Source organism: Sminthopsis crassicaudata, chromosome 2 (genome assembly GCF_048593235.1).
Source record: "Sminthopsis crassicaudata isolate SCR6 chromosome 2, ASM4859323v1, whole genome shotgun sequence".
NCBI lineage: Eukaryota > Metazoa > Chordata > Mammalia > Dasyuromorphia > Dasyuridae > Sminthopsis > Sminthopsis crassicaudata.
Genome location: NC_133618.1, coordinates 579,948,175 through 579,963,202, shown reverse-complemented (window position 1 = coordinate 579,963,202; position 15,028 = coordinate 579,948,175). Strand labels below are relative to the sequence as shown.

At 35.4% G+C, this 15,028-nt stretch overlaps 1 protein-coding gene across 3 annotated transcripts in view; it reads right to left on the bottom strand.

Moving 5' to 3' along the window:
- Positions 1–15: 15 nt before the first annotated feature.
- LOC141558401 (glutathione S-transferase omega-1-like) overlaps positions 16–15,028 on the bottom strand; it is a 180,212-nt gene continuing 165,199 nt past the window's right edge. For 2 of the 3 annotated variants that reach the window (XM_074295520.1, XM_074295521.1), the window contains 5 exons: positions 13,289–13,397; positions 9,476–9,695; positions 8,254–8,355; positions 2,950–3,056; positions 16–989 (listed from right to left, as the gene is read on the bottom strand). In XM_074295520.1, coding sequence (XP_074151621.1) covers positions 836–989; positions 2,950–3,056; positions 8,254–8,355; positions 9,476–9,695; positions 13,289–13,347 — 642 coding nt within the window. In that variant the 5' untranslated portion in view covers positions 13,348–13,397 and the 3' untranslated portion in view covers positions 16–835. Of the gene's footprint in view, positions 990–2,949; positions 3,057–8,253; positions 8,356–9,475; positions 9,696–13,288; positions 13,398–14,197; positions 14,314–15,028 lie in introns of those variants that run through there. The other variant, XM_074295519.1, reaches the window with a different exon arrangement.

Below are 15,028 nucleotides of genomic sequence, written 5' to 3'. Positions count from 1 at the left end.
ATGAGGAAAAAAGGATTTTGACGGTTTATACTGTTTTAATACTTCTTTCCAAAACTTAAATCTGACAGGATAAGTGATAGCAAGTGATAATTAGTGAGTTGGAACACTGCAATAGAGGATCCTGAGCAATAGCATTAGAAAGGTACTAGCAGTTATACGGTGTTAGTCCTAGAATCCTGAAAAAGGCTGTTAGTCCTAGAATCCTGAAAAAGGCGCCAGCGGGGGATTTGCACACTCCTGGGCTGCCAGAGACACTTGGCATTTGAGACAGCAGATACAGAAGTTGCACTGAGAATCATGGCTGTTCTAATCTTCACAAAGCTGAGCACCTGAGAGAGGATGTCATTTGCCCTTGTTCACAAAGGAAATAAACAAGATCTGGACCCAAATCCATAGCTATTACTGCAGTAAATTAAAGCTACTACCCAACTATTCCACCACTACCCTATTTTTTAAAAATTAGTTCAATTGGTGAAAACATTACAGTTATGAATCTGAGATAACAGCAACACACTGAAGTAAATATGTTCTTCAGGCATTAAGAAATAAAGGACCAAAATGTAGAAAATACTGCTCAAAGTGATCAATATTCATGCTGATTATGATCAATCAGCATAGAGCTGGTAGTGCAAGTTCACTTATAGGAATAAAGATATCCAGAGAAAAGCTAGGCCTTATGAGACTTGCAAAGAGGAAACATCAAGAAAAGGAAACAGTACCAAAAAAAGGCCATGGATATGAAAATCTGTTTAAAATATATAATACAGGGTATAATTTTAAGTATGAAAAAAACTCAGGTGGAAGTATAGAGCCTGTTTCACTGATCACTCTTCCCTCATAGACCATAATCACAGGCCTCAGGACTATTCTGTAAATAGAGATGCATGAAACTTTGAAGAGTTTTCTCTTCCACAAGGAGGGCTGATACTGCAGGATCCTTCTTCATGGCTGCTATCCAGAGCCTAAGTTTCAAAGTGTGGTTCACACAGCTGGAGAATAGATTTAAAAAGGGGAAAAAAAAAATGTATTACCTGCATGAAATAGGAAGGCACCACAAATTTTCACATTTATTAGTGTTTTTACTTTACAGTTGTTTTTTTTTTAATTTTTCACTACCACCTTTTAAAAAATATTTCTTCACCCTAAATAGAACATATTTTGCCTCTGGCTTATCCTCTCCAGAGAAAAACTGTTAACAGTGCATTAGGAGATATGAGGAATTCATTTAGACCCTTATTCTACTTCAATCAGCATTAATTTGATATTTTACATTAATCATATATATAATTAGATAAGAAAGGTATTAATAGTAGGCTTCAAACTTTAATTCAATGTTTGCCACTTGTTTATCAGTTATGAAGCTTACTTGCACAAACACAAGAAAGTTGAAAAAGCTATCTCCATCCAACCCCAGTATGGCTAGAATGCTTTAACTCTTTGGAAAGTCTCCCAACTTGTTTTTGTACCCACAGGTGTCCCACATAAGCAGGTAACTGTCTTATGACCACTTAGTCAACAGAGCTGTCCATTGCCTTGCCCCTCCTATGAGCAGTTAGCCATTGGAGATATCCCATGCTTCACCCAATGCACGCCTTACTTATATACTATTTTTTAGCTGATGCTTCTTTTTTTGGCTCTCAAAACAAGACCTATCAACCAATTGAGATTTTTGTGTTGCCCCTCCATAGGGTTCCAGATTTAACATGGCATCAGATATTCTAAAAACAGTATCTGGGGGACCAGGCATATCTCAGGAAAATCTGGGGTCCATTACATTAGAGGGGGTCATAATAAAATGCTACTGGCTTGGAGCTCTGCCTCAATGACTTTTCTTGCAGATTAGACAATTTTTGACTCCACAAAAGAAAAATAGATATATTCCTTCCTTACATTCACTTTCAAATTGTCCTTTTCCTACCATCATTCAGCAAGCTCCTCCTTTTGAGGTTTACTACATACTTCTTGATTATCTGAGTCCACACTTTTTCTGAATTATCTACAGACTTCCAGATCATTCTACCTTCTTTCTTTATAGTTCAGTAATTGGATTACAGTCTTCCTTTGTTGTCCAAATTCTGCCCTGATGTTTGCAATGCCTTGCATTGATAAGTATCAATGCCCCCAAATACTCTGATCTCTCAATTCTTCAGTCTTCTTAACTTCTCAACTTCCATAACTCCATTTTCATCCCGTCTTGACTATGTGATGATCTTATACACAGCAAATGCTTAATAAATGATTGCTGAGTTTAACTGAATGATAGATTTATTTAGAATGTCAAAACTAGAAAGAACTTCACAATTAAGGGTATAGAGAGTTGAACTTGTTTAAGATCACCTAACTAGTGTCAGAAACAAATGTCTCTATGTCTAAATTCTTAGAAACACGCACAAGACCATCCAGTATGTTAAATATGACCCATCTTTAAAGATCACATTATAGTACTATAATTAAAAGCAAATAATTTCCATGAAAACAGCAGAAGAAAACCCCAATATCACAGTTTGTCATAATGTGCTGATTTTCAATCAGTCTTTGCAATCTGGGCTATTTGAATGGAGTGGTATGAAAAACTTAAATATAACATTTTATCAAAGAGTGAATGGACATCTTACCCTTGCTTTGGAAAACTAAGCTTTTGTTGTTGATCTTATGTTTTCAAAGAGGACTCAGGCCATCACAGTGATATCTTGACGTACATGGATTTAAGTAAGGCAAAGTTGCATAGTTTTTAGCCTTGCTCTGGGCCTAAAGCCTGTGATCATTGGCATTATACACTGACATTTTTTACCAGGAGAATACTAAGTTATTTTAAAAGTTGACTTTACTTCCTAACATCCTAATTCACCTTTTCCTCCTAAAAAAATATTAATTTGGGATGAAATTATTTCAAAAACCATCTTTCAGAAGATCAAAAAATTTACCACAACAGGGGAAATGCTTTCTTACTCTGCTATCTCAAATGATCCCAGACGTTCAAACCAGGGCCAAATGAGGTAATCGATCATGGATACAGTGTTGCCACCAAAGAAAGTTGTCTTCTGACGAAAAAGAATCTGAAAAGTTGGGCAGACAAAAAATAAGTTCTGGTTATTATAAGTTCTCATTCAGCTACTTAGAGAACCAGTTCTAATAAATTAAATCCAAACCAAAGAGAGAAAAAGCTTTCATTGTCCCACTAGCCCTGGCTTTTTGTTATATTTTTTTGCCCAGTTGAGCCCTCTGACCTTAGGATTTGTTGACTGCTTAAAAGTAAACAATCCTTGAATTTTCAGATATGTAAATTAGCCCACACTATCAGACAACGAAAATACAAAAGCAAGTGAAGTAACACTTGATTTAATGCTGAGATGAATGTTAAAATAACAGGAATATGACATATTTGAGATTTAAAAAGTTTTTGGAAGAATGATATTGCTAAATTTCTACCAAAATGGGAGGAGAGTTGAGTAAAGAAAAACACTTTAGCTTATGTGACATGTATTTTTTTTTTTTAATAGATCTGTGACTTCACTGGTCTCCCTAGTGAAGAATTTCCTGTTAAACTGTTATGGGCTAGAACTCTGAAATGAGGATTCTTACAAAGTGTTAAGTCAGTGGAATTGATAAAAATTCATTACATGTATTTAGTCCTTACTATGGTTCTACAAGATTTACACCTATGATAAGAGAGTATATAAGCTCAGACAAACCAGAATCAGAACTAGGGAAGAAAGATACCATGGTGGTAGTCCTCCTGCCTCCCCCACAGAAACCAAGACACATTCAGGAGGACCTGAAAGATAGGAAAGCTTTAACTTTTGGACTTTAACCCCTGGTTACTCTTGTGGTGATTACTGAACTGAAAGGAAGGCTGATCCCAGAGACCGCCAGGAAACTGAACCAAGAAGAATATAACATTACTCTAGTTAATTAATCAATGCTAATTAATTCCTGCTTAGTTATTCAGGGCCAATGGGGTGCCCATAAATGTTTTAACAACCAGCTATCCACAAGTTGAATATGCATTATAAACATTTTCTCCATCACTAAGTCTAGACAATCAAAAGTAAATAAAGCCCTAGTTTGACATTAGCTGGTTTCTGAAGTATAGATGCTCACACTGAATATTTCTCTCCCAAACTAGTTCTAACTCCCCAGTTCCCTGCCCAAGATACTGAGATATTAAATAACTTGCTCAGCTTTTACAAAGCCAGTATGTGCTTAAAGCCAGACTTGAAACCAGGTCTTTCTGACACAACCAAGTCTCAATTTACTCTGTGTATATTTGCTTAAACTTTGGTTATATGATGGTACTCTTTTTCCCAAGGCAGCCTGTCTGATCTGCAAGTCAACAAAGATCATTTGCCAGGGAACAGAGCAGAAAAACGTGACATTGTTCACAAGATGGGTAACCAAAACAGATAGATACTATACTGAACAGGACATCTGAACCACTATGAAGGCTCTTATCTTCAATGAATGAATGATAAAATCTTTATTAAATGTCTGCTGTGTACCAGGCAATGTGATAAGTACTAAGGAATATGGATTTTAAAATACTAATAAGAGGTGACCAGGGAGGAGAGAGAAAGCAAAAAGGAGGGCACACAGAAAATGAGGGGGCCTGCTGGCCAGCCAAATGGGATATGCAGCAGAAACATGGTCTGATTTCAGAGCCAGTCAAATAAATATGTGGGCTAAGTGGGCTAGTTTGCCCATATTTGGTCACTAATCAATTTGGAGCATCTGGATAAGAGTACTGCACTTGGAATCAAGGAGACTCATCTTCCTGCATCCAAATCTGGCCTCAGACACTTACTTAGTTGTGTGATCACACACAACTGTGTGTGATCACACAACTGGGGGCAAGTCTATTCGCCTCAGTTCCTTTTTTATGAAATGAGTTGGAAAAGGAAATGGCCAATTGAAGCAGGAGAGAAACTCTTCCCTTTACTAAAGGGGATGAAGAGGGTTTAGAGAAACTGTTTGCTTTGCTGAGTTGTGTTCCCTTTATGAAACTGTATTTCCTTTTGATCTTGAAGTGAGTGTAGTCCCTTTAAGAAACCGATTTGTGATCCTTTTTGATTTGTGATTCAGATTACTCCCAGCCCCTCCTGGCTGATACATTAAGCCTGCACCTTTGATTCACAAATCCTGATCGAAAGCACGCCTTTGAATTCCACTAAGAGATCCTTTATCTAAGCCAATTTGGGACTTCTTTAGCTAAATCTCTCATTATAAAAAGAGCCAAGCTAAAATCCTCTCTTAGCAGAGATTCTAAACATGCCAGCCCTATGCTTGGCATGTCAAAGGGTCTCTGCCCACTGGAATACTGCTTCCAGTGCTATCTTCTCTTTACCCTCACCTATTTCCTTACCAAGACTTTAACCTTACTTCCAATCCTCATGTAAACCTCTTATCAATCTAGGTTTTCTAGTCTGTAAATTCCTTTACGAGGGACCTCTGAGCCGCCAGAAGGAAGTCCCCAAAACTCCTTACCCTTGTGCCGAATCCAAAAGGATTTCAGGGAAGCTCCATTTGACTCCCTGAACCCCAATTCTGCTCATTTAACTCTCTGACTGATGAGAATTAGGAAAGGGGAAACCCCTTTTGGTTAGGCGCAAGGATAGTCTAGTGACGGCGCAGTCCCCTGTAAAGGAATTTACAGGCCTGAAAACCTAGATTGATAAAAAAAAAAAAAAAAGTTTATTGTATTGGAAATAAGGGTAAAGGTAGAAAGATGCCAGGGTCAAGGGTGGTCGCTGGGCGGACAGGAACCCTTACATGGCCGGAAGGATACCATGTTTTAGAGCTCCTGCCATGAGTGGACTCCAGAGTTTCCTTTTTATGATCTTGAAGGTGGGTGGAGTCCCAGCCTCCTGACTGGTTTTAGCCAGAGTTAGCATTAAATAGAATTCAATGGGTTTTTAGATAAGGAAGAAGGTGTTTGTGGGGGTTGGGGAAACCTGAGCAGATAGTGGGGGGGCTGGGAAAGCCCAGATATCATTGGATTTCAAAAAGGGTGCTTTTTGACCAGGATTTGTGAATCAAAGATCCTATCTTCTTCAGCCATGGGGGGTTGGGAATCAGAAAGGAATCTTAAAGGGACCTCAACCCCCATCATGACCCCAGAAACCCTAATTTCATTTGGGTACCCTAAATCTAAACCTCATCAATCTGTGATCCCTTTCAAAGTCTCAGCCCCTCCTGGGAAAGGCATATCCCTCCAGATAAGTTATCTTTCCAGCATGCCAGCACTTTTGATTCAGTTAGAAATCCTGGTCAAAAAGTACCCCTTTGAAGTTTTAATTCCAATAGAAGATCTGAGCTGAAAACTGATAAGAATCTAAGCCTGGGAATCTCCGCTCCTGAAGTCCCAAGACTCCTTAAAAAGGGCAGTATCTGGACTTGTTCTTCACAGATGGCCTAAGCAATTTGCTAGGATCCTTCCCAAAGATTCTCTCAGTGTAAAATTCCATTTCCCAATAGACCTCTGCCACTATAGAAGTCAATCTTTTAGCAAACTGATTTCTATCCAACGATAAACTTTCATTTTGCAATTAATAATTCGGGAATAAGTGACTTCTTTCACTTTTAAACCTGTGGCCAATTAAAGGGGGATTTTAACAACTCTCTTATTGCCACTAACCTCATCACCACCAGGAATTGAGGGGATTCAAACCTCATCACAATCATTCTAGAATCTTTGCCAAGAGACCTCCAATTGAGGTCATGAAGAGTCAGACACAACAGAACAATGACAATATTAATTAGGATGGGCTAGGATCATAGTATAGGAGCTTTATTTTGAAGATAAAAGTCCTCCACATTTTACCTCAGCCAATATTTTGCCAAGGAAGAGGTAAAAATGGGAAGATGAGCCAGGTGGTCACATATCTTCCCAGTCAGAGTTCAACTTGGATGGGTTCTGGGAGAGATGGCCTGGGGCCAGGGAAAGGATGAGAAGGGAAATTGGGGGGAGGACAGAATTATGAAGAATTATGGCCCAAAGAATTTAAATTCACAGATGGAAGTTGTTAGCAAAGCTATTAAAGTTCTATTCATTTGTAAATATGTCATTAAACATAAACCACTGCTAAGTTATACCAATTCCCAGGTATTCCTTAAGTAAACTAGCTAAGAAGGGATGTCAGTAATAAACTAGGCTAGTTAATAAAAGGCAACTTCAGCTATTGTAGTTGAAGAAAAAAGTCACCTATTTTCCAAGAGTTTCTCTAAATGAAAGTCTAAAAGATAAATTTAAGTAGTTTATCTTTCAGTCCCATTTCTTTACATTGGTATACTATGCGATCCATTTCTGATTGTTTAAACAATACATTTGCACCCTTTCAATGCTTTTCTATGCTACTTTTAATTTGTTTGTGTAGCTTTTTGCGTATGCATCTTAGCCTCTCTACAATAAATTATAATTTAGGAGAAAAAAATATGCTTAACCAAAGTTTTGCATTTTTCCTAATACCTGGTAAACTGTTCTAGAAATAGTATGTCCTTTAATGTTTGTTCAATTGAATTAAATTTGATGTCTCCTAACCTAAAAATTCCTGTCTACCATAAATGGATACTGTAAGATCATCACCTTTCCTTAATAACTCTAAAAATAGATTTAAAATATAAATTGAGTGTTTGGAAAATTAGTCACTTATAAATAATAAACTTAACTCTAGTGAATGCATCATACAGCTCTGATTTTCAGCACAAATCATAACTGGTCTATAAGTTAGCAGGTAAGACTTGAAAGTTGTGTGAGGTTTAGAGAGGATAAATTACTTGTATATGGCTAAATAAGTTGGATCTTCTTGATATACAGGTCTTCTGAATACAAGTCCAGTATTATATACATAATGTCATATTGCCTTTTCTAGTAGACATAAGGAAGGGTTTAGCACCAATTCTTTATAGTCAGTAGAATTTCATTAAACATTATCTAATACTAATTTATAATTAATTTTGTAAAAAGAATACACTTTTATGAAATACTTTTCTTTTTGCAAATCAAGTCCTCATCACATTTTGCACAACTCTTAAAATTTCCCCTGACTGAGTAAAAGACAATCAGAAAAGATTTAATTTTTCCCTATTAAAAAAGTTACATTAAAATTTAAAAGAAAAAATTTACTGAAGTTAGTACAAAAAACTACCCTGCAGGAAAAAAAGGAGAAAAGACCAAGAGGAAAATACGTTTTTGAAAGAAGAAAACAGGAATAAGTTGGCTTATTTGACTATGTTTGATACAAGAAACATTCCTTTTACCTCCTCCAGATTGCTGAACACCATACGGAGTTCTGCTTTCTGAGCAGAGCAATCTTCTCCATTCTTTACAGCTATCAAAGATTCCTTAGACAAAAGTGGTACCTAAATAAAGTTTGCAAATATTGTTCAAGGATGAATATATATTCATCTTAACATAAAAACATAGCAGAGTATTTTTCTCATTTTGATCCTTGAGTATACTAATTTACAGATTTTACAAACACTTTTTAAGTATTCCTTTGTTTTCAGAACTACATTTTACAATTAAAGGCAGTATTTGAACATAAATCAATGAAGGCAGAAGATCTTTCATTATGGATTTAAGGTATCTGTGTACTACTCTCTCATATCAATATAGAGATCCCTATTTTTAATCTTAAACTTAAGGGAACGATATTAGTGGACACATCATATGCATGTACAAATATGGAGAGAAATATGCTACATTCCTGAGGGGAAAAAAAGAAATACAACATTTGTTATAAGAAATTTTATTTTATAGCAAGATGTGTTTTCAATGTGACTTTTGTTTTGACCTCACTTCTGCCACACTGACAGTGGTTTTCTACTTTACAACTTTTAATTTCCCACTTTTCCCCTTCCATTACCTTCTACAATGTCAATCTCCTCTATCATATCATCCTCATCTTGCTTTGACAGTTAGTTTCCCAGTAAAGGGTAGTTCTTCCCCTTTCATAAGCTTTCTCTAATCCCATGGTCTGAGTAGTTCTTCCTCTTTCATAAGCTTCCTCTAACTCCATGGTCTTTCCCTTTTAATATAGTTCCTAAATCTGTCTGATCACAATATTTACTTTAAAATCTATATCTTCTAGTTTTATTTCATATCACATAATACTTTGCATATGATAAATTATTGAATTATTAGATTGAAATATTCCTTTCTCAAAATATAATCTACCTAATTTTAATATTTTCTGCATATAAACTACCAAATTAAGGCATAACACTTTAGAAATGTCATCTAAGACCATTAGTTTCAAAGTATAAAACACATGCTTATCAATCATATATTGTTTAGACCCATCTATATTATATTTATGCTATTTCCCTTTGCATTTTTAAGTGCTTGCTAAATTGTAAGTTTATAAATATAATTTAATGAAATTTTGATATTTTTAGCCCTCACCTGGCTTCCAAATATCTGGGCAATCAATGTTACTATTGATTTGACTAAAGTCGGGATTTCTTTTATGTACTATACCTTAGAGAATGACTCCAAAATCATCTTTTGAAAAGCTTTCTTATAGGGATCTTCTGGAAACAACTTCCCTGGATAGGCTTCATCTAAGTACTCACAAGTGATAACAGATTCATAGATTAGTTGCCCCTGACTGTTCTCCAGAACTGGTACTAGACCAAAGGGATTCTTATTAAAGAACCAATCAGGTTTGTCTTTCAGATTGATGTTGATAATTTCATGCCTGAGAGAGAAAAAGAAAACAATTAATAATAACTATAATTTATTTGTTATTTATTTATTTATTTGATTTATAATGCTTGCAAATCATTTTGCATATTATCCCAAATTTTACTACCTATGTGGTTTTATGTACATCCAAAGAGATGTAGATCAAGACAGCTTATTCACTAATGGATGAAAGCAGAACTCCGTATGGTGCTCAGCAATCTGGAGGAGGTAAAAGGAATGTTTCTTGTATCAAACAATCAAATAAGCCAACTTATTCCTGTTTTCTTCTTTCAAAAACTTATTTTCCTCTTGGTCTTTCCTCCTTTTTTCCTGCAGGGTAGTTTTTTGTACTAACTTCAGTAAATTTTTTCTTTTAAATTTTAATGTAAGTTTTTTAATAGGGAAAAATTAAATCTTTTCTGATTGTCTTTTACTCAGTCAGGGGAAATTTTAAGAATTGTGCAAAAATGTGACAAGGATTTGATTTGCAAAAATAAGTATTTCATAAAAGTGTATTCTTTTTACAAAATTAATTATAAATTAGTATTAGATAATGTTTAATGAAATTCTACTGACTATAAAGAATTGGTGCTAAACCCTTCCTTATGTCTAATAGAAAAGGCAATGTGACATTGTGTATATAATACTGCAGTTGTATATCAAGAAGATCCAATTTATTTAGCCATATACAAGTAATTTATCCTCTCTAAAACTCACACAACTTTCAAGTCTTACCTGCTAACTTATAGACCAGTTATGATTTGTGCTGAAAATCAGAGCTGTATGATGCATTCACTAGAGTTAAGTTTATTATTTATAAATGACTAATTTTCCAAACACTCAATTTAGCTCTAAGTTAGCTCCAGGTCATATGCTATCAGGTATACATTTAAACTATATCTACTCCTACCATAAATCTTCATAGTGTGAAAAGGAACCAACTATATAAAACTTTATTTTATTTGAGGCAATGAAATTAAGAATATTAAAGAATCACTTTGTAAATCTAATTTTTTTGATGAATTTTCTCTCAATTAAATTCCTTTCCTTTGGCTTAATTTTCTAGGTTTCCAACAAAACAAGAAAAGAAGTACATGAAGTCCTTGTTCTATTCAAAACACAATTACACCTTCTTATTATTTTGCCTAAGGGATTTTACAGATAGTAAAAGAAATTTAGATTTGGATAATATTTGAAATTTTTTACAGATGTTAATAACATTTGAGCAGCTTCAGGATATAATGGATAGATAGAATACTAAGCCTTCATTCAGGAGCACTCAAGTTTGACCTCAGATACTTATTGTGTAACCCCTAGCAAGTAAAGCAAAATTATGTTGCTTCAGTTATCTCATTTATAAAATGAGCTGGAAAAGAAAATGGCAAACCACTCCAGTATCTTGATCCCAAGAAATGGGGTCAAAAAGACTGAAATAACTGAACAACATTATTATCTGCGTAATAAATAAATCACCTATTGGATCTCAAGTTTCTTCAACTCCAAAATTAAAGTTGGACTAAATGTACTTAAAATCATTCCAAGCTACAAAAATATGACAAAATGCCTGAATACATGAAAAAGATAGAAATTTTACTTTATTGATTTAAGGGGGAAACAAATTTAAGATATCCATTTTAATAATCTCACATAGTTAACTGAGAAATTAGAACATCAACCACATTTGGAAATTATACCTTTCAGTGAAAATGATAGTACGTGCCAGTATGTGTCAGAATTGAGACTTGAATGACAATCATAGGATCAGAATATTTCTTCACATTTGTCATATTACTAGAACTCTGCTCAGTGTTATGGCAGATTCAAAAGAATAAAACATGGTTCTTGTCCTCAAAAAGGATTTAATTGGGGAAATAATTCATGAAACAAAGGAAAGATCCATAAAATGATGGGAACCTTCTGCCATAGGAATAAATAGACATGCAGGGAATTATAAAGAATCAGAAGACCTGAATTCTATTTCCAGATATTCAGCAAAGCATGACTTTGCACTTCAATTCTATCTTTAGAAGTGGGTGGGTAAACACAAATAGGAGCAAAGATCCCTAATTTGCTAAGAGCTACTAGAAATATTGGAAAGAAATTTAACAGCAAACAGGTTCACATCAGTATCTCTTGCACAATTCACAATAACAAACTTCAAATAGATGTAATCTAAGTGAAAAATAACATAAATAATAAAATTTTAAAATCCTAAAACAAAATTGGAGAAGAAAGGAAGTATTACTTTTCAACTATAGTGGAATTAAACAGGAAATAGAAAAAATTTATATACAAAATTTTAAAGTTTTTACATGAAAAACAAAGCAATGAAGTTAAAACAAGAAGAGCTATGAAATGGGAGCATGAAACTTTCTAATATTAAAGATATAAAGGAAAATGATCCAAACATATGATTATAGCAGTTCCCAATATCAGTCAAAGAAATACTTTCAAAAATAAGAAATGCAATTTAATAACCATTAAATATTCCAAATTACTATAATAAAAGAATGTAATTTAAGACAATTGTGATTTTATTTCATATGTTTCAAACTGATTAAAGTTATAAAAGATGAAAAAAAAGTCAATGGCAATAGGAAGACAAGCACACTAATTCATTGTTTGTATAGCTGTGCATCAATTTAACTTCTAGAAAACAAGTTAGAATTAGGTGAGAAAAAGTATTGAGTTATTCGTACTCTGACTCAAAAATCATATTTACAAAGTACTACATATCATGGAGATAAATATATAAGAAAGTATTCATAAATGTATTTTTTTGTAATAACAAAAAAATCAGGAAAAATGGCGGTCCACTGACTAGAGAATGACAATCGTGTTACATAACTGTAATAGAATATCTTTAAGAAATGATAAATATAAGGAATTTGGACAAATAAGGGAAAACTAATATGAACTATGAACTGATGCAGAGCAAAGAAAGGATCAGGAAAACAACATGCACAACTATGATAATGTAAATGAAAATAAGACTAAAAGGCATCAGAATCTAGATTTAAATGCAAGACCAAGGTTCTAAAGGACCAAAGATGAAATATATTTCTTGCCTCTGGAAAAGAGGTGGTAGACTAAGGGTGTAGATTGTTGCACGTGCTAACAGAAAGTCACTGCCTTTTTTTGGTTTGATTAACTGTTGTTCTTTTTTGTAAGTGAGAATGTTGGGAATTGTTATTGGTCAGGAATTACTACATAAAAAATAAAAATCAACAATAAAACACTAAAAATAAAAGGAGGGGCTTATACTAAATGACCACTAAGGACCTGCCCTTTTGTAGGGTAGCAGAATAGAGAAAATATTAGCTTAGAGTCATGAAAACCAGAGCTTCATGTTTCCTTTGGAAATCATCTTAGTCATGCGGTTTACTCAACTTTAAGAGAACAGTAATGAATGACACTTGCAGGATTGCTGTGAGACCTAAGTGAGTTATGTAATTTTACAAAGTGCCAGAACTTTCCCAGTTATCCCAAGTATTTTAATCTAATTTGCAATTAATAAAAAGCAATTGGAGTCCTAAGGTTATTTTTGTTCAGTGTCACTATTGCTTTAAGGATCCCTTAAGGAATTAAAGAGATCTTTGTTCTCACTTGATTCCTTTGGCCTTCAGGACAAGCAGAGTTCTCTGGGCAAAGGGACAGAATCTCATGCTGTAGACACGGATGATTCCAGCTGGTACAGGACCCGGGGGAGAGCTTCCTGCAAGAACGTCAGGCCGAGTTAGGATTCTTCTGGGAAGAACACTAACAATCCCTCATACTTTTTGGCTTTTGCTGAATGCCTTTTTCACCTCCTCTTCTCTCCCATTCACACTGTTTAATGTGACTGAGGCCATTGCCTAAAGTTTGGTCTATCAAAAGGGTCTGCTGGTTAGTTTCCTTGCCTCAAGTCTCTCTCTCCTCTCCAATCCAGCAACTCAACTATGCCCAAGAGGTCCTTCAGAAACGCTCGCTCTGACCATTCCATTCCCCTGTTCAACAAACTCCTGTGGCTTCCTATTACCTCCAGGATCAAACATGGAACTTTGCCCTCAAAGCCCTTCACAACTGGGTCCTTTCCTCTCTAGTCTGTATGTGTGTGTGTGTGTGTTTGTGTGTGTGTGTGTGTGTGTGTGTATCATATACTGTAAGATTTAGTGAAATAATAATCTTCTTGTTCCTCAAGACATTTCATCTCCAGCCCCTACCTCCTTATTCTGTGCCTTTCCCTCACACCTTGTCCCCACTGCTTCCCTCTAAGATTTATACCGCGTAAACATTCTTTGTGTAGAGCTGTGTTTGCATCTTGTTTCCCTTCTGAGAAGGGCATTGGCTGTTTTTGCTTTTCTTCGTACCCCCCATTGTGGAGGGGGGGAGGCCCTGTTGGGACCCATCATCTCTGCTCTCCTCCATTAGGCCCAGGAGCACAAGTGCTCTGTCTCTCCTCTAGGGAAAGTAATCAAACAAAGACTATTTCTAGTGGCTAACCCCAGGTTTCTAAGACCTTTTCTGAGGACTCACCTTTCCCCAGGCTCCTATTTGAGTCTTGGGACACTGTTTGCTCCTGCAATGCAGAACTTTTCCACTGGGAAGGTCCCTGGTTCTACAGCTTACTCAGGAAGGAACTACATGTTCTCGCTCATCATCCCCCAAAATCAATTGATGGGCTGGACTGTTAGGTTCATATGGGGGGTGGGGAATGAAAATAGAGCCAAGTCCCAACCTACAGAACTGGGGAGGAGAATGAGAGACAGAAAGAAGTGAAAAGGGGCTAAGAGGAATAGGGAAAAAGAGAGAAAGATAAAGACAAAGACACAGAGAGAGATAAGAACAACAAAAAAAGGAAGAGGAAGAGGAGAAGAAAAAAGAAAAAGAAGAAGAAAGAAAAGAAAGGGAGGGAGAGAGAAGAAAAAGAGGAGGAAAGGAGGAAGGAAGGGAGTAATGAAAGGGGAAAAGCATTTATTAAGTGCTAATTTCTTTTGCAATACAACTTCTATGTAGCTTACAATTTTAAACTGTCCAGGGTCAAGTACTATATGTCAGAGGCAAGACTTTTTTAACTCTAGCTTTCCTAATTATAGATATCAGCTTTAAGCCAGTTGTCTATGTTCCCTCTTATTTACAAATTGCAATATTACAGCTATGTGTAGCCTCATAGTTTAGAAAGGGCTTTTTCTTATTTTTCCCTTTTTAGTGTGAACGTAATATGATTATTTTAATATTCAAAGAACAGAAAAAAGAGAATTGCATATGAAATTGTGATTTTCTATTACCTACAGTTTGTTTTAAAGGGCAGATTAAATTTGATATAATAACAAAACTTGCATTCTTGAGTCCCCATCTGAATACCCT